This window comes from Chenopodium quinoa, unplaced genomic scaffold (assembly GCF_001683475.1).
Source record: "Chenopodium quinoa cultivar QQ74 unplaced genomic scaffold, ASM168347v1, whole genome shotgun sequence".
NCBI classification, from domain to species: Eukaryota; Viridiplantae; Streptophyta; class Magnoliopsida; order Caryophyllales; family Amaranthaceae; genus Chenopodium; species Chenopodium quinoa.
Window position 1 is genome coordinate 12,515,650 of NW_018742738.1, and position 26,197 is coordinate 12,541,846.

The 26,197-nt window shown below is 40.8% G+C and overlaps 1 protein-coding gene and 1 long non-coding RNA gene across 3 annotated transcripts; both read left to right on the top strand.

The window, feature by feature from the left end:
- Positions 1 to 1,645: 1,645 nt before the first annotated feature.
- On the top strand, positions 1,646 to 6,096 carry LOC110724276. Of its 2 annotated transcripts, XR_002511939.1 has the most exons (3): positions 1,658 to 2,063; positions 2,842 to 4,142; positions 4,259 to 6,096. It is a non-coding gene; the product is annotated as an uncharacterized LOC110724276 (long non-coding RNA). The 2 variants fall into 2 exon arrangements; XR_002511938.1 differs by lacking the exon at positions 4,259 to 6,096 and having other exon boundaries at positions 1,646 to 2,063; positions 2,842 to 3,956.
- Positions 6,097 to 10,415: 4,319 nt separating this feature from the next.
- On the top strand, positions 10,416 to 12,674 carry LOC110724097. The gene is made up of 3 exons (XM_021903492.1): positions 10,416 to 10,499; positions 11,868 to 11,915; positions 11,992 to 12,674. The coding sequence occupies exons 1-3, from the start codon at positions 10,416 to 10,418 to the stop codon at positions 12,538 to 12,540; spliced, it is 681 nt and encodes a 226-aa protein (XP_021759184.1). The 3' UTR covers positions 12,541 to 12,674.
- Positions 12,675 to 26,197: the final 13,523 nt, after the last annotated feature.

Consider the following 26,197-nt stretch of genomic DNA (forward strand, 5'->3'; position numbering starts at 1 on the left):
TTATTACAATATCAATTATCGATTTATCGTATTCAAAGTATTAATTCATCAAATCATGGTTATGACGCGATCTTTAAAACAATTAAAACAAGAAGCTGATAGCCTGATAATATTTGATAATGAAACAATAATACATTAATAACCTTATAAATTTGTAATAGACTAATATTTAATAAACAACAACAAGACTATAACCAAATTTGAAACATAACACATTAACATGATATAGAATGAATGAGAATTTCTGTAATTCTATATAATCTGATATCTGAATCGATTTATCGTATTCAAAGTAGCAACTCATCAAAACATGGTCATGACACGATATCTAAAACAATCCAACAAGAAGCTGATAACCTAATAATATATATTTAATAATGAAACAATAATACATTAATACATTATAAATTTGTAATAGACTATATGATAATATCGAATAAACAACAACAAGAGTATAACCAAACTTGAAACATAACATATTAACATGATATAGAATAATTGAATAAATGAAGATTTGTGTAATTGTATATAATCCGATGTCTGAAAATAAAGTGACGAAGTCCCAACTTTATATAAAACGAAAATAGCTAACCGGGTCAAAAATCTCTTAAAACCCAATTTCTACTCGATCCATTATTTTTTTCACCAACCTATGCCGACCCGCTAATGAAATGAAAATACTAGTCCCAACTTGATATAAAACAAAACGCGCTAACTGGTCAAAACCACTTTTTAGAACTCGATTTCAACCCGATCCAATTTAACCGATTACCAAACTAACCCGAACGATTTTAGCACCAAACCGAGTATAAACCGAACCGATATGAATCGAACTAGCATTAACCCGGGTAAACCCGCCCCTGAACCGACCCATTTCAAAATAATCCGTTCATGACCCGAATCGATATGAACCCGGACCGACGTTGACCCGGTAAAACCGCCCCTGAAACGATCCGTTTCAAACCGGTCAGATCATGACCCGAACCGTTTATAAACCGAACGGGCATTGACCCGGGTAAACCCGCCCCTGAACCGACCTGTTTCAAACCGACCCGATTATTAACCGAACCGTTTAAAAACCGAACCGGCATTGACCCGAGTAAATCCGCCCCTGAAGCGACCCATTTCTAACCGATCTGATTATGACCCGAACTGTTTATAAACCGAACCGTTTATGACCCGAACCGAATTTAAATCGTACAAAAATAAACCGAAACCGAACCGACCTGTGACTAATCAAAATCGAACTGAACCGACCCGCCGTCTAAATGAAACCGTTTTAACCCGAACCGTTTCAAACCGAAACCGTTTCAAACTGAGGTCAAACCGAACTGCCAGATCGAAATCCCACCCCTAGTAAGGTGTTTTGGTTGGATTTGGTTTTTTTTTGTGGCAATGGAGTTGGTGGCAGTGGGTATAAGAGGTGGTGGGTTGTTGGGCGTGGTGTGGGTTGCTGGTAGTTGGTGATTGCTGGTGGTTAGGGTGGTTTTTGGGATCGGAGTTGGTGGTCACCTAAAAGCAGAACACTAACCCTAATGTCTGAAGAAGAATTAAAATCCTCACTCTAGCCATTAGTTAATGAGGCAGACCCCATTGATATCAGTTATTAACAATTGATGTTTATAACATGCCACTGTAGAAAAAAGTATTAATAAAATATTGGAGTTGTGATATGGAGTCCGTTTTCCATTATTTTATATTAAATGCTTCAACGGTAGCAAAGTAACTTGAAACTTAACGCCGTCATCCCACTTTACTGAAATTGGAGAGAGAGAAAGCATCAATCTTGGACAGGGAAAACTTAAATTGGAGAGAGAAAGCATAAATTGGGAGAGAGAGAATCCTCCACCTGAACCTAGCGAAACTATCGTCGGTGAAGATGGTGGTGCTTTGTAATCCGCCAACCTTTGTCAACAATTTGTAATCAGAAGTCCTCTCACTCGAGTTTGTGTACAGTAAAGGGGCGATTTGAAGCTGTGCTGGAATGGGCGATTTGAAGCTGTGCTGGAATGGGCGATTTGTGTACAGTAAAGGGGCGATTTGAAGCAAGGTTGACATTTGAGGTATGTTTTCCAAATCATTGTTCCAGTTGTTTGTATCATGTACTCCGGTAGCCTTCGTGTTTCAGATTGGCTTAACTAATTGAATTGGGGTTTTTTTCTACTCATTGAAATTGTGCTATATAATTTGTAATTTGTGGTTTGAGCCGTTAGTATAAATGACTTAGCTAATCTAATTTGTGAATTGGTCACAAGTGGTAGATGAATGTTTGGTTTCTTATTCATTGATCCAATCTGAAACATGGCTTTGGGTTCTTATTCATTTGTTGGTATGTTGTACTCCGGTTGCTATGTTGTTTCCGATTGGCTGACTTTAGTATATTTGGGGTTTATTGTAGTTATTGAACTTGTTGTATGTAATTGTAAAATATTGGTATGAGTCGTTAGTGTACTTGAGTTAGCTAATTTAATTTCTATAAATTTAAATGTTTGGTTTCCATTTAGGGGAGTTGTTATTGAAATTCTTTACCCCTTACATTTTGAATCACATTAGCTTTTTTATTTATGTGTATTGTCATTTTGTTGAATTATGAACTATGGACTTTGTGAATAAGTTTGCAAGAGTTCCTTGTCAAATGCTTATTTTTTTGTATAAAATATATGTGAGTGAAATATTTTATGTATTTTTCCTCTGGTCTGTGAGGTATATCTGTATGTGTTTCTTTTTTCATTGTGATAAAAGTTAGCTGATTTTTTTTGTCATTGTAATTTGGTAAATTACTTGTTTTAGATGTTAATGATAATTTATTTTTTGCTACCTGGTTGGTGCTGTATGATTAAGTGTGTGTGCTATGGATGGTATGGAAGATTTGGGACTTGTTAGTGAGTCGACCATGTTCGATGATTGTGTGCCTGATACTCCACCCGAAACAGAAATCCCATCTTTGGATAGTTTGACTCCTTATGTTCATCCCTCCCAATGTACTGAGAATGGACTTCAATTCACATTCCCTGTTAAAACTCTAGAGACCGTGGAAACAATAGTGTCAACAAACAAGGTTAGTGTGTATTGTACAGTCGAACCACCTAGAGTTGGTATGGTTTTTAAAAGGTGGCAGGATATTGAGAGTTATTATAAGGAGTACGCGGAACAACATGGCTTTGGTGTTACCAGGCAATCAGGTTCATATACTAAGGAAAAGGAGAGGAGAGCGATAAATTAGCGATGTGAGTGTTGGGGCCCCCCTGATATGAGGGCAAGGAGGGAAGCTAGGAAGAGGGAGAAGGCTATGGAAGTGTGTGGCACCGGTGGCTTAGTTAATGGTGAGATTGGAGAAAATGAGTTGGTTCGCGGGAGGAGGACCTCCAAGAAGTGTGAATGCCAAGCTAGAATATATGCAAGTCTGACTCCTGATGGTGATTGGGTTCATAAGACAGTTGTGGTTGATCATGTTCACAAATTGGACCCTAGTGGTGCAAAATTGGTAAAGGAATACCGCATGAAAAACTATACGTCTTCTGTTCAGAAAAAGTTGATGGACTATTACGAAGAAGGTGTTTTAGTGAAACAAATACATGGTTGCATGGCTACTGAGTTTGGTGTTGAGGAAAACCTGCCTACTGTTAAGGATCTTCAAATGAGGTTTCTAAATAGAGAAGGTTGAAAATGGAAGGTGGTGACGCTGCAGCTGTGATGGCCTATTTCGACCGTATGCAAGCTAACAATCAGAACTTTTACCACGCTCATCGATTGGATGAAGAGGGCCGGCTGAAGGATGTTTTTTGGGTCGATGCTAGGAGCCGTGTTGCATACGAGGAGTTTGGGGACGTCGTATGCTTTGATGCTACGTATCTTACCAATGAGTATGAGCTCCCCTTTGCTAACTTCGTGGGGGTAAATCATCATGGACAATCTTTACTTTTGAGTTGTGCCTTAGTTTCACATGAAAATTGCGACACCTTTTTATGGGTATTTCAGCAGTGGCTTGCCTGTATGGGGAATAAACCGCCTGATGCAATCCTGACAGATCAAGCTCCTGCCATGAGGAGGCTGCTGCAATCCGTGATGCCATCAACTCGTCACCGGTGGTGTATTTGGCACTTCCTCAGGAAGATTCCAGATAAGTTGGGCAAGTGTGAAAAGTATGTTTCTTTTTGTTAGTTTGATATATATCCTTGGTACATTGCAATTGAATGTTATGTGTTTTTGTCATCATTTTCAATACTTTAAGCAGTACTGCATTGTCTTGGTGTTTCAGTATTTGCAAGTTCTGCAATGCAGCGAGGTTATCAAATTTTTTTTATGAAGTCTTCCTGTTTTGAACAGGACACCTGCATTGTATATTGCTGTTGAACTGCTGGTGATATTGTTTCATCCTGCTTATTTATGTGTTTGCTGATATCATTCATGTAATTAATTAGGTACCCTGCTTTGTACAACTACCATAGTATTTTCATTGATACTTTTTCTTACTAATTTTGTAGAAAATACCTGAGTTTACCCATACATAACTTTCAGATTCTCATTTGACTATGCCTTATTCAGTGTTGGTATGTGATGAGTTGGTATGTGTTGAATGTTGTGTGATGACTTGGGGTATGTTGAATTAAGGATGACAATTTTATATGGATATCCAGTAATCCGCTCCACCCGCTCTAATTAAATGGACGAAAACCCGACTTATACGGATGAAAGGCGGGTGGTGGATGAAACGGATGACGGATCGGGTCGGATTCGGGTGGAACTTTTAGTCATCCGTCACCCGTTTAACATCCACCCGTTTAATTTTTATAATAAAAAAAATATATGCCCTGAAATTAAATAAACCCTAATCTAAATTTCAAGCAGCCACCTTCTTTCATTTTCAATCTCTCTCTACAGTCTACTCTCTCTCTACCTTTCATTCTTTAGGCTCCACCCTCACCGACGACTCCACCCTCACCGGCGGCGACTCTACCCTCACCGGCGACTCCATCTCACCTTAGTCACCTACGACGTCCAGCGATTAAGGTATAATATTATACCTTTTATTTTTTAATTTCCCTATTTTAATTTGTTCTTTTGACACACCATCTATAAATCAATAGTCCAAGAATCGATTCTATGTTTGTGTGTTTCGATTTAACCATTTTTTTTTATTAAAGATTGTTAGATTTTTGATATGTATTTAATTTGTACATAGTTGCATTCAAAATTTTCAAATAAGTAGTAGCTCTGAAATTTGTTTTATTTTTCTTCTATATTAACGTTTATGATGTTTTCAATTTTAGATCTAAAAACTTCAACTTTTATGCCTAATTTTAAATTTGTATATCATTGTAAATAATAAAAGATAATTAAAAAAATTGGTGAGATTATGCATGTTGTACTCTTGCTAAAGCTGCTAGTTTGAACTTGATATCAATCCTATTTTTTATACTTTTGTTATAGGATGATGGGTGATAATAATGATCTTGATTGTGGGTATGATAACTATGATTCTTCATGCCCCTCATCAAATCCTTCTACTGTACCTACTGCATCACCTTCTCCACCACCTACAATACCACCTCCTCCACCTCGTCAACCAAATACTAATCCCTCACAATCTGTACACATGTCTTCTCAACCCGATGAAAGTGAGACATCCACAAGAAAAGCAAGAAAACAGACTTCAATGCTTTGGGAACATTTTCAAAAGATTACAATAAATGGTATGCCAAAAGCAAAGTGTCTCCATTGTGATCATATCTTGTCGGCAATAACCAAAAATGGAACATCACACCTTAAGGACCACATAAATTTAAGGTGTACTAGAAAGAATTCAAAGATCGATATCCGACAAAAGATTTTGAGTGTCAACCGCAAATCTGATGGGTCAACTAGAGTTGAAAATGATAACTTCAGCCAAGAAGTTTCAAGGAGAGAATTAGCTAACATGATAATTATGCATGAGTATCCATTGTCTATAGTGGATCACATTGGTTTTATGAGGTTTGTGACTAGTTTAAATGCCCATTTCAAGATAATATCGCGTAATACATTACGGGCTTATAGGCGTCGCTCGAAGTGTGTCTACGTTAAAGCATGTGGTGAATATGCTTGACACTCATAGGAAGTGGGAATTGACATAATACGATAAGGGACACGATTAGGGACAAGGAAAGTAGGGAGCCGCCAACAAGTTTTTAAGAAACTTGTAAACCGTTCACAGATCATAAAAGGCAACCACGATAAAGAGACAACGAAGGCAACGACGATTGACCCGTGAAGGTTACACCCCATTCATAATCCATGAGATTACTAACTCCATATGGTTCGGAACCACGAAAGAAGGATCGGGAATGATGGTACGAAGTGAGTCATGGAGTCACATTCGCCCGTATTGGCCTCTACTTGATTCTTATAGTGAAAAATAATTCCTGTGTTCTCAAAGGCATACAAACAAAATATTTAATTCGCTCCAAACTATTATTAGGCTAAATTGGTTAAATATTAATGCACACATTATTCTAAAATATTGGTGATCACTTCAATTAATAACAAGATTAAAAAGGAACCTAAACCGGTTGTCCAAATTATCTTATTAGGCGTGATTTTCAATTACATATTCCCTTTAAACATGCAATATGGTGATCATAACAATAATAGAATAAACATTAATATTGGAAGCAATTCAACAATAATTCCAACAATATAAAATCGTTAGAAAAGTAATAGAAATAAGAGGAACATAATTCTTACTTTGATTCTGTTTGTTTGCAACTACAAAATAATAAACGAGTTAGTAACTTCAAGGAAATAATAATAAAAAAACAATTAAATCAAATTAAATAAAGTAGAGTTGATTTGGGGTCAAACTCTCAAACAGTTCTACCTTTCACGCCTTGGCTTAAGGACAGAACCACGAGTAAAATATGGACTCCTTTGAGTACTTGAAGAAGGAATTTTGAAATAAGAAGGGTAGGCTAGTGTTTAGGCTAAAGCATAGAAGAGAGAAAAATAAACTAGAGAATTAATTGATGCCCCGTACATCAGAAATGAGGGGGTATTTATAGAGAAAATGTGCTAAGGGAGCACACGAAACCCTAAAATGATAAAAACACTAAAAAAGTATCCCGCGACACGGCAATCTGTACCTTGACACGGGAAGTCCCACCGTCAGATGGGAAGCTTTCCCGTGACACGTTGTATTTTTGGTGTGACGCGGGAAATTTTTCAGTAAACGGGGAAGAAAACGCGTTGCGGGTTTACGCGGAAAAGACACGGAAATTCCCGTGTCACGGCAGATTTCCCGTGTCACGGGAAATCCCACCGTTAGATGGGAATGATTCTCGTGACACGGTGGGTACCTGCAGTGGTGCGGGAATTTCCAGCCCGCTTTTCCGTCTAAATACATTTTTAACCCTAATTTCATTCGGCATTTTAAGTGCCGATTGATAATTTCGGGCCTTTTCTGATTTATTATTATTTGGGCTAAAATAAGAAAATAATTAAATAAAATAAATAAAAGGTTTGGGCTAAAAATTAAATAATAAGTTTGGGCTGAAATTAAAACTATGCTTTTACCAAACATCAAGACTTGTCCATGGACTGTTCAAAAATATGAATTTAATCAAATACGATTTTTTAAGCACTCTCGGGATTAAATACTGAACCCGACCAATAGTGGCGGTGAAAGGTTGTTCATCATCGGGTTTGGTTTTGGGGAGACATTTTTAGGTGTCTACAGAAGCCCCCACTTTGACTGAGTTTGTAGAAACGTCAGTTTCGAAAATGATAGTCAAAATAGTCGATAGGGACGAAGAATGATTTAAGGCATTCGGCGATCCTAAACCACTCTGTATACGTCGATACATGCAGAAAAATGTTAATTCCACAGATAAAAGAGTAGAAGTATAGAATACGTATCTGGCACCAGTGTATCGGCGACAAATGAATTTGGCAGCTTCCTATGCTTGAAGGAATCCACCGGGTGACATTTGTTGAAACGCTTTACATGCTTGAGGAAAGCCGACTGAAGAGTTTGGTAGTTTTCTAAGCCTGAAGAGACCTACCAGATAATACTTTCCATGCTTGAGGAAAGTCGACGTATGAATTTGGTGTCATTCTATGCTTGAAGAAATCCACCGATAATGCCTTCCATGCTTGAGGAAAGCCGACAAAGGAATATGGCGGTTTTCTTTACTTGAAGAAAAATCCACCGATAACGCTTTCCATACTTGAGGAAAGTCGACTTGGCGGTTTTCTATACTTGAAGAAAAATCCACCGATAACGCTTTCCAAGCTTGAGAAAAGCCGACTTGGCGCGGTTTTCTATACTTGAAGAAAAATCCACCGATAACGCTTTCCAAGCCTGAGGAAAGCCGACTTGGCGGTTTTCTTTACTTGAAGAAAAATCCACCGATAACGTTTCCAAGCCTGAGGAAAGCCGACGACTACTGTAATTGCTGAAATTTGCAAGTGTATGATGGTTCGATTATCCCCGAACGTGGGCCACAGATGATTCACACCTTTCAAGTCGATTATCCGACCATATTAGGTGCTTAAAATGTCGAAAAATAGACTTTGATGCTTGCTAGGGGTAAAATGGTAATTTTAGTCCCCTTTAAGTATCAGTTAGAATTTTCCGCGTAATTCCAGCGAAAAAATAACTACCCAAAAGCCTCGAAAAATCATTCAAACTGGTCAAAAATGCCAGGAATATTCGCTGACAATGTGCAGAACCACCGTGCCACGTGGCAATATGCCGTGACACGGTAACATTCCCCTTTAGACGGGATAGAACCCCGTGTCACGGGACATTTCTTTGCTGTTTGAATTGGTCAATGGCGTGGATTTTCATGCTTTTGACCCACAAATCCCAGCGCGCCACGTCATCAGAAGACCGTTACACGGTAACAGTTACTTTTTGGCTTAAATTCAAGCTTTGCTTCACCTTTTTCACCATTCTCTTTATTCATTTCCTCTCTCTTCTCCCCATTTTCGATTTTATTTCTTGCTCACATACTACCCTGCCACGGCAAGGCTGCACCGGCGTGTTGCCGTTTTTACCGTGTCACGAACACAGTCACCATGACACGGCGGCGTTGCTGTTTTTTTTGTTTCTTGTTTTTTTATTTTTTTATTTTTTTTGCTACTTCTCTGTTACTGCTGCTGTTCAGAGTTCGTTGCTGCCGTCGCCTGAAGTCGCCGCTGGTGTCGCCGGAGCTTCGTCGCCTCCCAGGTTCACCGTGACACGGGACCTGCTCACCGTGTCACGACATTGACTGACCGTGTCGCGGTTGCCCCCGCTGTTGTCTTCACGTTTTTTTCGAGCTTCGGGGCTCAAATTCTCATCACTTTTGCTCTAATTTTTTGCTACTTCCCTCATTTTCGATTCTCCACATGGATCCATGTAAGTTTCCCTTGATTTTTCTCTCGAATTTGCTTCAAATGAGTAATTTCATGTAAAAACCTTGAAAAAAATTAATTTGGGGTTTTTTTGATTTTGAGGTTTTATGTTGAAATTCTTGTCATGAATTTACTTGTATATATATGTATGTTGTTTGTGTGAAATTTGAGACAAAAATTGCATGATTTGATGGAGAATTGAGCAAATCACCATTTTTGGGTACTACTTTTTGTGAAATGATGTTCTTGTTGTTCATGTTACTTCTTTGCACTTGAAATGGTGAAATATTGGTGGTAGATCTTGTAAAATATGTCACAATGTGTTGATTAATTGTTTTTGTGCAATTTCAAAACATATTTCGTGTATGTACTATATCGTCATGGAGAATATAGTATCATGCGGCTAGGAGAACTGTAGTATTAGTTTGTCATGGAGAAACTAAATACTATAACTAATTCCATTATTTTGCCAATTTTTATCCTTGAGGTAAAAATTTAGCGTATAATGCGATAAACAACTAAATAACTTAGGAAGTGATGCTAAGCTTTTAGATCTTTATTTTTATAATAGCATGCCTAGGCGACGGGACCGCGATCTTTCCACCCATGGCCGGCGTCAGGCTTTTTGGGAGGACACTCCCACTATTCCCGAGAGTATGGCCGACGATGTCTTAGAGTCTGAGCCTCGGGCTTCTACGAGTAGAGGTAGGTGGGTTCCACCTCTGTGGGCTCCAGACCAGTTGGTTTTCTGTCGTGAGAACCACGTTTCTCATCGCCCACTTGCCGGCATAGTCGATGGCATGCTTCGCTACCACGGTTCTAGAGCTGGAGATTTGATTCCTCGACTTTACCAGATTATCACGAGGGATCCTGCTACGAACGCCTTATGTGAATCGGCTGGTTTAGTGGATTTTTATTCGGCGGTCGTTGGGTTTCGCAGCCCCCGGGGTTGCGGTGCGACCGTCGTTCGCGCATTGTTGGAGTATTTTTGGGATACTACCAACACCTTTCATTTTGCTTGGGGGGAGATGATAGTGACCCCTATGGACTTCAGCATGATTAGCGGGCTGCGCTTCACTGACCGGGCCGTAGCTCAGATGTCTGATCTTTCTTGGGGAGCGGCTGAGGTAGCTGATTTGTTAGGTCCGATTGTTCAACATATTAGAACCCGGCCAGTGTCTCGAGGTGGTCCTAGGAGCGGGGATCGGAGCTGGCTTCAGTTCTAGCTCGTGGTTTCGACATGGAGGAGACATCGGCTGAGCAGCGAGTGGGGATCTTCATTCTGATTCTGATCTCCATGACTCTTTCTCCTGATAGGAGTTCACGCGCACTCCTTTGCTACCTCCCTTCTTTAGTCAGGATCAGTGAGATAGGATCCTATAGTTGGGCTAGCCTCGGATACGCCGACCTTCTCTTGTCGTTACGTTAAGGCTGTCGGCAGCTGAACGACGAGTCTCCCATCACTGTCTACGGTCTGTGGAGAGTCGTAGAGGTGATGATCTTTTCCTCTTCTTGTTTTATTTTAATTTGTTCGACTCATGTGCTCAAAGATTACTTTTCATTGCAGCTATGGTTCTACAAGTACTTCCCAGGATTGGCACCTCGACAGCGTCGTGGAGCGGTTCATGACTTCCCTGTCGGGGCCAACTGGTGTAACCGAGGAGAGTCACGAGTGGAGTCTGTCCCTGCGTTGCGCGGGCTGCTACGCCGAGGCACCTCTTCTGTTGGCGTAAGAATTAGTTTTTTTGCCTGTTATTTTCTCTTTGACGTTATTTCCGGTGTTTCATGCCAACTTTTTATGGTTTTCAGGTTGCCATTGACGTCCAGTATCGTCCTTGGGCAGGGATGACTGATCTTCCCGAGGCCTTGCATCTTTCAGCGCACCGTACCATTTTAGTTGGTACCAGACGCTTTGTCTGGTATTTGGGGGAGCGTGTCGTTCGTCAGCATAGCGGTGATCGCTTTGTGGTGCCCTCATCTCCACCGGAGTCGATGCTGGAATCGCGCTTGCTTAGGGAGTTGATAAACAGGGGAGAGCGCTACACTTTTCCCTTGCAAGAGCTTGTGCACATGGAGGGTGATTACGCGCAGGACTTGCTTCCCTCTCTAGCTCCTCCACCCCGCCTTCTTGAGGTATGATTTCTTTTGAGGATTTTGCTACTAGTCTCTGTTTAAATAGTCGAATAACTTGATTATTTAATTGTATTTTCAGACGACTGTAGGCCCTGTGGGGAGGATCGAGATTCCGCCTCTGTCTTTCCGCTACCCAAGGCCGATTGGTATTACCGAGGACCACATTGCTGATGCGCCAGAGGGTTACAGACAGGCGCAGGAGTCTCTGCCCGAGGTTTTTGAGCCAGTAAGTTTTTGATGCATTATTCATCCTTTTAACACCACTTGTTACTGATTTTTCCTTGTTTTGTTCTCAGCCTAACCGCCCGGAGATGATGGGATTCATGAAGCTGGTTGATGCTCTGAAGTATTGCATCATCAAGTTTCGGCGTGGTGCGAGTTGTCAGAGCAGTTTTAGCGATGTTCTTGAGGTATGCTCATTTTTTCCACTTCTACCATTTGTTTTATTTTTCATTTGTTGACGCCTTTTGATTTTGTATCTTTCAGGAGCAACGAAGGTCCCGCTCACGATCGAGGCATAGAGGCTTGGACGAGGAGGAGCTTGGTCGTGGTAGACGATCTCTTGCGGTTAATCGACATTCTCAGTCTCAGCGAGAGCCTCAGATTACTCAGGCGTTTCAGGAGACTCAGTGGCAGCCTCAGTCTTCCCAGCGCTTTCAGGGTCAGATTCAGGGGCAGCGGCAGTCGTTTTCACAGCCTTCACAACCCGATTTTAGGCCTGTTTTGACTCCCGTGGATCCTAGTTTATTTTCAGCTCCATCGTCTGGGATTCCTCCACCGGTGTCGGGCTTGTTCTCAGTTCGGATGTGTGGGACGATGCCTCCACCGACGATTCCCGTGTCTTTGAGTCAGTCTACACCGTTTGCCAGTTGGACGGGTCCTGCCTTGAGTTTAATTGCTGCTGGAGTCACATGGACTAGTAGGGACACTACTCCCCGTACTCGGATGATGGCGGGACTCTTTGGCTCACCATTCCCGTATACAGAGGGTGGAGATGATACTGACCCTAACTCTTCTAGTTCTGCAGACTTTTGACCGAGGGTCTTTGTTTGTACATATTGTGATGACACTTGACGCTGTTTATTTACTATGACTCATTTTGTCTATTATTCACAGTTTATGCATTTATTATTTTGTTGGTGTGTGCTTGAAACTCATTGTGTGTGATCGTGTATTTATTAATGACGCGACAAAAACGTAAGTGGAGTAACTGGAGGGTACCGACCTTCCCCAAAAGAAAGAGAAATAAAAAGACAAGAAAAAATAAATAGAATAAACAAGTAATATATAAATGAAAAAGAGAAGATAGAAATAAAAAGGATGAAATACTAAAGTAATGAATCAAAATAAATTATGAAAAAAGAAATGATAAAAATAAATAAATAAAAATAAAAATAAAAATAATAATAATAAAAAAAGTTGAGAATTTTATTAGGAATGAAACTCCCAGAAAACTGAAAAATAAACGATGCAGATAAAATATTAAAAAAAATCCGGATAGGTACGGGAAAAGATAAAAAAGACAACGCGTAGGGTGCCGCGACACGACACTGCACACCGTGTCACGGCAAAAATTGCCGTGTCGCGGAAAAAAATTCCTATGACACGGTGGGATTCCCCGTGTCACAGTGCGCGTATTCTACAACGTGTGGTTTACGCGTACGAAAAGATAATTTCTGACTAGTATATTCATGATATGCATAATTACGAAACACAAAATAATTAGAATTTCATATTTCAATAATAATGTCTCAGAATTTTGATAATACATTGCGCGATTGGTCTTATGCTTTGACCAATGCTGACAAAAGAGAGTTAGAATTGTTTCATGTCAGGGGTTTACTAGCCCTGAGGCATGTGGCGATTGAACATGATTTTCTTAGGGCAATATTAGACTATTGGAGTCCAGAAACACATTGTTTCAAATTTGATTACGATGAAATCCGTCCCCTGCCGGAGGAATTTGGTGCAATCTTTGGATTTCCTGCTAGAAATCTTATTGCCATGCCTACCCTGCGTGAATATTATTACCAAGATTTTGAACGCCATCTGAATCTAACAGATCCAGATTTAAATAGAATTGTATGTGGTAATGAGGTAGACTTAGAAAAACTTGCAAATTTATATTTTAATCGCCCTATCTCCGAGTCTTATCATGTATATCGTAGAAGGGCATATATTTTTTGCATGTTTAGCAAGCTTTTATTTGCAAACGATAGGGTAGGACATGCTTGTCTAGCGTCTGTGCTTGAACATGTCGAATCTGGGAGATCTCCTATGCCTACGTGCCTTGGAGAAACATTTCGTGGCCTTGACGAAGCAAAAGCTGATCGGAAAGCCATCAGGAAGGGCTCTTTGGTACTGCTGCAGGTAAAAATACGTTCCGATTAGCCCCCGTGACACAAAACAGGCACCGTGTCACGGTGGGTGTCTGCCATGACACGGTGTAGTCTGCCGTGTCATGGGAATTTGCACGTTTTTTTTTTTTTTTTGGCATATTTGGTTGATGGAGCGTTTAGAACTATTCGATGCCCCCGATGATGTTGAAAAATATGGCCCTAACTACCTAGTTCGCAGGAAAAAGAATTACTCTGCGAACATGTCGTATGAAGACTGGAAAACTTTCTTTGCAAAGAAGGAATTTTCCATTCGTTGGGTGGTGCCTTGGTGGAGGCTTACTAGGATGGTTGGTACGAATGATACTCCATATTTCCGTGTTCCTAGTATCTCAAAACTGACTTTTTATTGTCCTTTTCGACTGATGCCGCAGTATGGACTTGAACAAGTAGTTCCACGCTATAACGATAGTCCTCGTGAAGTATCGTTGCATGAAATTAACGTTCACAAGTACGAGACTTACTGGATTGGAAGACCTTTGTGGACCGTTTCTGCAAGTGACCAAGCTCCTCCTCCTTTATCTAGTGTATACAAGGCATGGTTGAACCCTAGAAGTAGGAGAGAACGATTCGGATCACGCAAGTCTGATGTGAAGAGTCGTCTTGGAAATAAGAAAGCACCTCCTAAAGATCGTCTAGGTCCAAGAACACAAGGGATTGAGTTTAAGACTCCTATAATGCCGAAAAGGAAAAATTATGTGAAAGGGAAGGGTAAAGAGAAGATGGTCTATAGAGAGAAACAACTGAAGAATTTTAAGAAAGGTGAAAGGGGTGAAAGTTCGACTAGGGGTGTGACGGTTCGGGCTACAAAAGACACATTAATGGTGAAGGCCGACCTAATTCACAAAGAGAATGAGGTTCCTAAAGTGAAGAGGGATTAGATGAGTATTGCTTTGCTTTTATGATTTATAATTTTTTATTTAAAATAAGGCGTATGATGCCAATAATTGTAGTCACATTTATTTCAATAATAATATCATATTTATTTTAGCCTTAAATAAAAAATTACAATGACTTTTTATTTTTTTTTATTTATCCGAGTCAAGGAGTCGGACGCAATGGAAGAATGAAAACAAAAGCCTCAAATAATGAATTCGCAAAGAATGCGTCACTAAAAAAAAAAATCGAAAAACCTGAAAGTCCACCGTGTCACGGTAAAAATTCCCGTGACATGTTGCAAATTCCCGCGTCACGACAATTTTTTTTTTCAGGTCCACCGTGCCACGGTGGACTGTACCGTTACACGGTGGAATGTCCCGTGTCGCGGAAGAGATCTTTTTTTTTTTTTTTTTTCAGATCCACCGTGCCACGGTGGGTTGTACCGTGACACGGTGGAATGTCCCGTGTCGCGGCAGAGATCCTTTTTTTTTTTTTAGTCGTGACGTAATGCTGAATTGATGCGTATAATTGATCGACAGAGGGAGGAATTTATTTTTTGAAGTGGCCAGGCCCCCTTGAGGGGTTTCCTACCTGTCCTTAAAAAGGAATCAGGCCAAACGTAGCTCTATTAGGTCATGAACCCATGCGACTAGGCATAGAATTTCTTGAGTTGATCCAAGTTGGTTAATTTGTGGAAACCGTCACCGTCCATGTCTACCAATTGCACCGCTCCGCTAGACAAGATGGCTTTAACAATGTACGGGCCTGACCAATTTGGTCTGAATTTTCCTCTTGGATCTAACACATTTTTTAGAAGTGCTTTAAGCACCAGGTCACCCTCTTTGATGTTCCTAGTCTTGACTTTTTTTATAAAAGTGTCGCGCCATACGCTATTGATAGGTTTGGAAATGATGCAAAGCTACCAAGCGTTTTTCATCAAGTAAGACCAGTTCATCATATCTTGCTCTAATCCAGTCGACTTCATCTAGTTGGCTTTCCAATGCGATTCGAAGAGAAGGGATTTCGAGTTCAATTGGTTGTACAACTTCAACTCCATAGACCAAAGAGAAAGGGGTAGCCCCCGTTGATGTACAAAAAGAGGTTCGATATCCCCAAAGGGCGAAATGTAGCTTACTTGGCTAATCCTTGTAATTTTCTGTCATCTTTTCGATGATAGTTTTCACATTTTTGTTGGCCAATTCGACCGCACCATTTGCTTGTGGTCTGTAAGGTGATGATCTGTGATGCTTGATATGATATTTCTGTAATAATTCTGCGCATTCGGCTTGAAAATGCGTTCCATTAACGCTGATCATCTCATGTGGTACCCCATAGCGGCATATGATATTTTTCTCAATGAATTGAGCTACGTGTTTTGCCGTCAGCTTAGCATATGAGGCAGCTTCGACCCATTTGGTGAAATAGTCGATCGCTACGAGGATGAATTCGTGCCCCCCTTGTCCTGGTGGTGTTATTTTTCCAATGATGTCGATGCCCCATGTGGAGAAAGGCCATGGAGAAGTATATGTGTAGAGAAGCGAAGGTGGAACATGCTGTAAATTTGCGTAAACTTGACACTTCATACATTTCTTGACGTATTCGTAACAATCTCTCTCCATAGTAGTCCAATAATAACCTTGTCGTTGAATCTTTTGGACTAACATCTTTGCATTCATGTGCGTTCCACATATACCGGCATGAAGGTTTTCCATGGTTTTATGTGCTTCTTTCTTGGCTATGCATAAGAGATTTCTCCCCATTGCAGTTCTCTTGTGGAGTTCTCCCCTGATGAGCACATACTGTGAGGCCAGGAGCCTCAAAGCACGGCGTGCCCTTTTATCAGTAATAGGAGGGTATTCTCCTCTTGTCACATAATTAAGGATATCTGTATACCATGGCTCTTCATCTTCTTCTTGTGGTTCTTGTTCATCGTCGAGTGCGTGAACATAAGCCGGCTCATATCTTCTTTCAATGGTCAATGACATTCTGATTGTATCCGTTGGAATTCGCACCATTGATGCTAATTTAGCTAGTGCGTCGGCGAATTGGTTTTCTTCTCTCGGCAAATACGTATATTCCACTTCATCTAGTTGCTCCGTGAGAGTTTCTAAATGAGCTTGATACGTAGCGAGACTTTCACTTCTCACTTTCCATCTCTTGGAGATTTGGTTAATGATTAGTGAAGAATCACCGCAGATTCTGAGTTTCTTAATTCCCAAGGCGACAGCTGTTTCTAATCCCAAAATACATGCTTCATATTCTGCGGCATTGTTGGTGACATCAAAGTCGAGCTTCATGGAAATTGGGATGTGCTCTTCATTGGGTGACACAAGCAAGACTCCTACACCACATCCTTTTTGGTTTGAAGCTCCATCAAAATAGAGCGTCCAGCTATCATCTTCGGTCATGATTAAATCTTTGTCAGGGAAATCGTACTCATCTTCTTCTTTCTCAACTTCTTCTAGCGGAAAGTCTGCTAAGAAGTCAGAAACCGCAGAACCTTTGATGGCTTTTTGTGGTACAAATTTCAAGTCAAACTGAGAAAGATTGACTATCCACCTTGATAATCTGCCATTGAGTGTTTCTTTTTCGAACAAGTATTTGAGAGGATCCATCTTGGACACGACATGCACTGTATGAGTGAGCATGTAATGTCTTAGTTTCTGCGCGGCCTATACAAGTGCGAGACACAATTTTTTAAGTGGTGTGTACCGTGTCTCATATCCTTGAAGCTTCTTACTCAAGTAGTAGATTGCATTCTCCTTGCTTTCAATCTCTTGTGCTAGCATTGCCCCCATCGTTTCTCTTGTGACCATAATGTATAGTCGAAGAGGAAAGTCAGGTATTGCTGGCGCTAGCACGGGTGGGTTTGCCAGGTACTCTTTGATTTTTTCGAAAGATTTTTGGCAATCGTCATCCCATGTGACTGGGACATTTTTTTTAAGCTTCTTGAATATAGGTTCACATATCGCTGTAAGCTTTGATATGAACCTACTTATATATTGCAACCTTCCGATGAAACCTCGAATCTCCTTCTCATTCTTGGGCGGTGGCATGGCCATGATCGCCTTTACTTTTGTGGGATCTATTTCAATCCCTTGAGAACTGATCACATATCCAAGTAATTTGCCTGACGTGACTCCGAATGCACACTTTGTTGGATTTGATCTCATGTTGTACTTGCGGAGTCTTTCAAAGAACTTGCGAAGTACAATGATATGGCCTGGGCGATCTTTGGACTTAACAATCATATCATCGACATAGACCTCCACCTCTTTGTGCATCATGTCGTGTAACAATGCTGTAGCTGCTCTTTGGTAGGTGGCACCCGCGTTTTTAACCCGAATGGCATTATCGTATAGCAATATGTACTCCATTGTGTGATGAATGTGGTTTTCTCCATATCTTCTTTAGCCATCAATACTTGATTATATCCGGCGTAACCGTCCATGAATGATAGGAGTGCATGGTTTGCTGTGTTATCGACCAGAATGTCAATGTGAGATAGAGGGAACCCATCTTTTGGGCTTGCTTTATTGAGATCCCTGTAATCAACACACATTCTGACCCTGCCATCCTTCTTTGGAACTGGAACCACATTTGCTGTCCATTCTGGATACTTGGATACTCTGATGAAACTTGCGGTCAACTGCTTCCTGATTTCTTCTTTGATTTTGAGAGCCACATCCGGTTTCATACGACGCAGCTTTTGTTTGACAGGCTTCATACCTGGAATGAGTGGTATCGTATGCTGAGCTATATCCCTGTCAATTCCTGGCATATTTGGTATGACCAAGTAAATACATCAACAAATTCACTAAGCAAGTTAGTTAGCTCTTTGCGTTCATCTTGACTTAGTGTTAATCCAATTTTTACTTCTTTAACAGTCGTATCATTGGAAATGTTAACTGTTTATGTATCTTCGATAACTGCTGTTTTATTTTCGTGTTCTTCCATTGCTTTTATTATTTCTTTGTCATTTTTATCATTAGCAAAGCAATATTGATCAGGGCTAGGGGAATGACACTCATCGTAAGCAAAGGTACTCATTTTATTGAATTCATTGGCTAATACATCAAGAGAGGCAAGGTTAGCTGCGATCTCACCGGGATTATTTGGACTAGAAAGAGAGGACTCAACAAGAGACTCAGGATTGAACTCTATAGCAGAAAGAGGGTCGGCCTCAGACTCTAAGGACTCGCCTACAGACTTAGACTCAGACTCGGACTCGGACCCAGACGACTCAGACTCATCAAACATAGGACCTTCGCCAGCGGTTATTTCCAACTTCTCTCCATTTGGCGTAGTGATCCTCAATGTCTTGCGCCATCCCCTTGAAATATTATCAGCTTGGACGATTAATTCGGAGGGGTCAAAATCCTTGTTTGCTATAACAGCTTGAACAAGCTCGGAATTATCAATGCAGACGGGCTTAGATTCATTCTTCTCCATTCCAAAAAGCAGGTTGATGCCTAGATCATCAGAGCTTGGGCTAGCTGGTTTCTCAGTAGTGAAGAGCTCTTTGTCTTCATCAAGAAAGTCACAATCGAGGAACATCTCGAATCCTGGTTCACGCATCCCATCGTGGATGAATGGTTCAGGGAATTCATAGCACGGAAAGTCTTCCCCTTCCTTGATGTACTGGCCTTTGAGTGTTAATGGATATGGATCCATGGCCATTTCCTTCTTCATGATTCGAGCGTTATTGCGAGCCTTCATCTTCAATAGAGCTTGTTTCACATCTTCTTTTGTTGGCTTGAATCCCAAGCCAAAAGTATCCTTCTTGAGTTTACCAGGATGGCCCCAAGATTCAGCCATTTTCTTTTGAGTCCGAGGGTCATTCCAAGGAAATGACCTTGCTTCTTCAGAATAGCATTGATATTGGTGTTTAAATAGGGATCGAAGTCGAGATGACACTTTTCCTCTTCTAAAATTACGAGAACATCATCGAGTGAAAAACCCAAAGATCTTCGTCTTCTTCGTCGTGCTCGACATGGACGATAGGAGTGTTGATAACTTGAATGCGCATAGGAGAGGCATCAATGGTAATTGGAACCCCTCCAACTATGGCTTTCACTTTTTGGTGCAGCGATGATGGAATCGCCTTTAGCCCATGAAGCCAAGGGCGTCCTAACAACAGATTGAATGAGGCCTTAATGTCTACTACCTGAAACTTAGTGCGACGTTCAATGGCCCTAGTAGTTATGTTCAGTATGATAGTACCCATGGCTTGACGGCGAGTATTATCATAAGCACGAATTTCTTGAGTGGAGGGAGTCAGTACTTCATTCTTTATGCCTAACTTCTTTGCAGTACGGAGTGGGCACACATTGATTGCAGAGCCATTATCAACCAGGCTAATAGGAACATTCATCTTCCTACACACCACAGTGAAGTGTAAGGCCTTATTATGTTGATCCCCTTCCGGGGGCAGATCCTTGTCAGAAAACGAAATCAGATTGCTAGTACTTGGCAATTCAGTAGTGACAAAATTGACCAGTCCTTGAGGAGTCATGTCATCATCAACTCCAATTTTCACCAGAGCATTGATCACAGCCTTTCGATGCTCATGGGAGGTGGCCAAAATCTTCCATACATTCATCTCCACCTTGGTCTTTTGCAATTGTTTGACCACATCGTTGTTCACAGGGTCGATGGGATCAACTATCGGATGTGATTGTGGTGGAGGTGGAGGTGGATTAGGTTGTTGCAACCGCTCACTTCTGGTGAGAACCTTGACCTTAAAGTCCCCCCAAACATCTTCACTTGTGCCAAGAGATGAACAGGCTATATCCTTGAGATAGACGTCTTCAGCGTCATTATCCCAAATTCCATTCACTTCTTCAGAACTCGAGACAAATACAACTTCCGGTAGAGGTTCATTCACAGGTTGAATGAGTATATACGGATCAAAGGAGACTTCATCTCCCATGATGGCCAAATCATTAGAAAGAGGACCTGTTTGAATGTTAGGCTTCTTGCCCCCTGGAGGGACAGGAAGTTGATTAGCATTAATTAGGTCTTGGATTGCATCCTTCAACCTCCAACACTTCTCAGTATTATGACCCTTGCCTTGATGAAACTTGAAATAAGCATTGGGGTCATAGCTAGCGGTCCTATTCTCTGGTTGAGGTTCTGGAAATGGTCCAATTGGCATAATCAGTCCTTGACCATGCAAATGGTCATAAGCAGAATCATAAGTGTAGGGAATAATTTCAAGCCTTTAAATCCCACTAGCCTGAACCCCACTGTGATCATACACTAAAGTACGGTGGCGTCCAAAAAGGAAGAAGATAGAGCAAAAGAGTCGCCAACAAGTTTTAGGAACTTGTAAACCGTTCACAGGGTGAAGGTTACACCCCTTAACGATCCAAAAGATCGTCAACTCCATAAGGTCTTGAACCAAATAAGGGTTCGATGATGAAGGTACAAATCCAACCTAAAAGAGATTGAACCAGCCCTAATAATAGGCCTCTACTTTATTCTGATCGTATTCATGTGCGCTTTCTGATTAACATGTAAGCAATAGGATTAACCCTAAACCTGTTTATCTATGTTGGTTAAATATAATGCACAAATAAATCTATTATTGGCGATCACTTGAATTATAATCACATTAACCCTAAACAAGATTATTAAATATCTTATTAAGCGTGATTATAGGTACCAATTCCCTTTAAACATGCGATAAAGGTGATCAAGAAATAACAATGAATATCAAGCAACATAATAATAATCAATATCATGAAAATAAAATTATAATCATCATCAAGATAATAATAATCATAAAAATAATAATAATAATAATATTCATAATCATCATAAATTATAATCACTATAATCATAATCATATTCACGTTAATATTAAAGCATAATAAAAATAGCAAGATCCTAGGTATGATATTAACAAGATTAATAATAAACCCTAGCATGTCACTAAGCAATAAAAATCAAATTTTTAACCCTAACATGATACTAACAATCATAAATATTAGAAAGAACATAGGAAGCATCGCAGGAATCATAATAAGCATATTTGATAATAAAATTACCCTAGACATGATACTAGGAATATCATAATAACAATGTAAACATGATTTCTACATCATAATATCAATTAATCAATTAAAGTACTTACTTTGATGCCTCGTACCTCTTTCTAATAACAAAATACACACGTTAGTAACTTTAAGGAAAATAATAAACAAAAAAATTAAATTAAATAATTGAAAGAGAGATTTGGGACCAAACCCTCAGAAATTAAACCTTTCACGTCTAGGGCGAAGGCAACTTCGAAAATGTGTAGGTGTTTCTAGATCTTGTGAAGTAGAATTTTGTATGAAAAACAAAGTTAGAAAAAGAAAGAAAGAATTGAAAGATTAAAGAATGCTAATTAAAACTAATTGTAGATGAATGTAGATGAATGAAAACGGAGTTTTTAATATGATATTTATAGAGAAAATCAGCTAAAAAGATAAAATAAACAAAACAGAGTATGACGCATAAAAAACAGAGTTGGCGCAAACCCTGGCTAACTGGCGCCAGGCAACAACACTGGCGCCAGGCGCCAGGTCTGGTTCCAGGCGCCAAATCTTGGGGTCAGGCGCCAAGTCTATTTCCAACGCGTTTTCGAAAATCAGATAAGTTTGCCGTACTAGAGGATAAAATCATATATATTCCTCGAAAATGCTATTTGATTTTGATTAAAACTCTTAAAAGTCAAAAGTCAATTTATCAATGCTAATTGAATTAGGAATGAAAAGAACCTTCTAGAAGAATCTAGAAGACTAAAACCATTCCTATTTGCATTAGGAATGATAAATCATATTAGGCCCTCCTCAAGATCATTGGGCCGTATATAAAGCTTAAAACGGGCCCAGTTTAATAAATTGGCCATAACTTCCTCAATATTCATCGGAATTGGGCTTATAATATATCGTTGGAAATCTCTTGTCAAGCCCCATCCAACTACACTACTATTGGACCCATATCATGGACCAACCAAACTGGATTGGCTATTTTCTTAAAATAAGTTTTCAAAAACAGAGAGGAGAGAAAAGGAAATTAAAACTATCCGCAACACTAGACTTTCCACACTTTCTCTTCATTCGATTATGATTCGACGCGAAAGGTAATCATCATTGGGTTTGGTTTTGGGGATACACAAATGGGTGTCTACAGAAGCCCCCACTTTGACTGAATTTGGAGAAACGCAAGTTTCGAAAACAAAAGTAAAAGTATCGATAGGGACGGAGAATGATTCAGAACGTTCTGCGATCCTAAACCAATCTTGCAACGCCGATACCTGCAAACTAACGTTAGTTAAACAGATATAAGAGTTAAGAAACGCGTATCTTGCACCGTCGAGTACACGTCTCTGAAAGTAACTGATTGCTGCTATACTGTTGTTTTGATGACCTCCTCCAAGCTAGAGAATGTCATCCCGCTTGAAAACTGCTACGCCTGTAACTGCTTCCAAATTGGAAGATTGCTTCGCCTAAAACGATCCTCCTCCGCTATGATAATATTCCACGTCCAAAGCAATATCATCGAAGATTGCTTCTCTTGAAACAAATCTCCATTCGCATTGATAATATTCCACGTCCAAGGGAATACTATCGAAGATTATTTCTCTTGAAACAATCTTAATCCGCATTGATAATATTCCACGTCCAAGGAAATACTATCGAAGATTATTTCTCTCGAAAAAATCTCCATCCGCATTATGACCATCTTTCATGCCTAAGGGAATATGATCAAAGATAACTTCGCCCGAAATTACCTTCAGTTGTTTGTGACAACTCTCCGCAAGCTAGGGAATGCCGTCGAAGATATCTTCACTTGAAGTCATTCTCATTTGATGCGATAATTTTCCAAAGGAAATTACCGAAGATCCACGCCCGTCAATCTTTAAAGTTCGCCTGAACTTTGCTTCTGCTATGCCTGTACGTCGATATTTCTGCTGCTTTGAACCTGTACGTCGGTGCCTTTTGCGAATGAACCATTATGTCGGTGCCTTTTTGCGAATGAACCAGTATGTCGGTACCTTTTGTTAATGAGCCAATGCTTAGGCGCTTTAAGCTAAGTGAGACGATCTATCATCAGGTCGACTATTTTATGTAATCAAGCCGATTACTAAATCATGTCAAATTGCTTAGAGGGGCTAACTGGCGTACCAAGGAACCCAAAATATGTTTCAGAAAGGTAGAACAACCCCATCAGAGGCTGGGTGCTCTGGCGCCACTAAAAAGCCATCAGCGCCAGTTAATTAGTCTTAGCACCAGGCGCTGAGATTGGCGCCAGGCGCCAAGCCAGGCGTCAGCACGTGTATTTCCTTAAATACCCCTTTCCTTTTCATTTTGCTGGCTGCTCGTCGCGAATTTGCTCAAAAAATCCGAAAACTTCAATTGCTCGGTTCTTGCTCGTTTCTCAACCAAATTTGCTCAAATTTGTTGAAAATCAAACTCTTTTCATCTATTTTCCCGATCTATGTAAGTTTTCTTCAAACTCACATCGGTTTTTATGAATTTTCGGCATGTTTATTCACGAATTTCATAAAAATTTGAAATGTATAATGCTCAATTTGCTTTTTTTGTTAAGTTTTATGCCATGAAATTGCTTGATTATGTTTATATATTGCCTTGGGAGTAATTTGAGACTTGTTTGACTCAATTTGGTGAAGAAATGAGCAATTTGCCATTGTTGGACCTCTTAAGGTCGTGAAGAACAATGTGACTTGTTCTTGATGTTTTTTCTAGAAATTCTTGTCCAATTTGTCACAATAATTACTATAGTGTTGCAAGAAATTGTGTGATTGCTTGAAAAATGTCGTTATGCTCAATTTGAATTTGTGCTCTGTTTTAGTACTACGTACTCTGTTTTTACGAACATAGTGTCATGCGGCTAGGCGAACCTTAGATACTATAGAACCTTAATTTATGATGTTTTTTCACAATGTAGCATGGCTAGACAAAGAGGTTCGGGTTCACTGTCCCGAAACACCAGACGGGAGCATGAGCCCGTAGAGGATGACGTCACACCTTCCACTTCGCTTTGTCGACTTCCGGAGTGGGATGAGCGGACCCTTTTCTTCGGCCCCGTCCACCACATTTCTGAGAGGTTGAGACGGGGCATCACGCCCGGGAGGACGCGGCATCATGGCTCCGGCTGTGATGGCTTGGGCGATTTATACAGGATGTACATCGCCAGGGATCTTGAGACGAGACTCCTATGGGAGTTTTGCGGGCTAGCTACTCAGTTCGAGACCTCTGAGGCTATGGTTGCCTCCAGCGGGGGTCATCATGTAGTGTGCGCTTTGGTGGAATTCTTCTGGGACACCACCAACACCTTCCACTTCCCTTGGGGCGAGATGATGGTCACCCCTACGGACTTCAGTCTCATCACAGGACTGGAGTTCACCTCTGTGCCACTGTCGTTTGACAGTGGATCGACGTTTTTTCTTCGGAGGTCCAGGAGCTATTGGGGCCGATCGCTATTCGGGCCCGAGCTGAGGTCGAGACGACTCAGTTTAGTGCTAGGGGAATTCGCCGCTCGACGCTGACAGCGGCTCTTGATGACGATGCGACCACCCGAGAGCATTTACTTACAACTTTAACTCTTTATAGATCTGGTTCTACGAGCACTTCCCTTCTGCTGCGCCGGCGAGACCATCGCCGCGGGGATTTCCAGTGAGCGCCTCTTGGGGCGGCCACCATGTGGATATGTCTACTACACATGTCTGGAACTGGATCATTGCGGTACGACTTTTATTGTTTATTTGCTTTTCCGCGATGCTTTAGGTATACTCTCGCCTAATTGATGTTTGTTGTAGGGTCCTGAGGTGGTGTACTGGCCGTGGGGCGGTTGGACAATCCCTGGGTTAGCCGCACAGTATTCTGCTGAGCGTCGCTATTTTCTGGGGACTTATGGGGCGATCGCGTACTTAGGAGAGAGGGTTGCTAGACAGCATTCCTCTGATGTCTTCGTCGTTCCTGCTGCTCCACCACGTCATATGTTCGATGACGCGCGTTCATCGAGCATGTCTGAGGGAGCTGGTAGCCCTTGGCGATCTTATGTGATCCCTGGACAGTGCTATGCGGAGGAGCTACTACCGTTGTTAGCTTCAGCCCCCGTACCGGCTGAGGATGTGAGGGTAAGATTTTTCAGTTTTTACTTTCCATGAAGTAGCCCCCAAGTAATGTTTTACTGACTTTTTATTTTATCAGGAAGGTGCTGCTGAGTTCGTGCCACCCCGTATGTCCATCCACTACCAGGGGATGTACGGGCCGATTGAGGAGATGATTTCTCCGGCTCCTGAGAGCGAGCGCTTTGTAGAGCGGTCGATCCCTCGCCACCAGACTCGAGTAAGCCTAGTTATTCACAATTTTGTGTTCATATATCATGTATGTTTACTAACT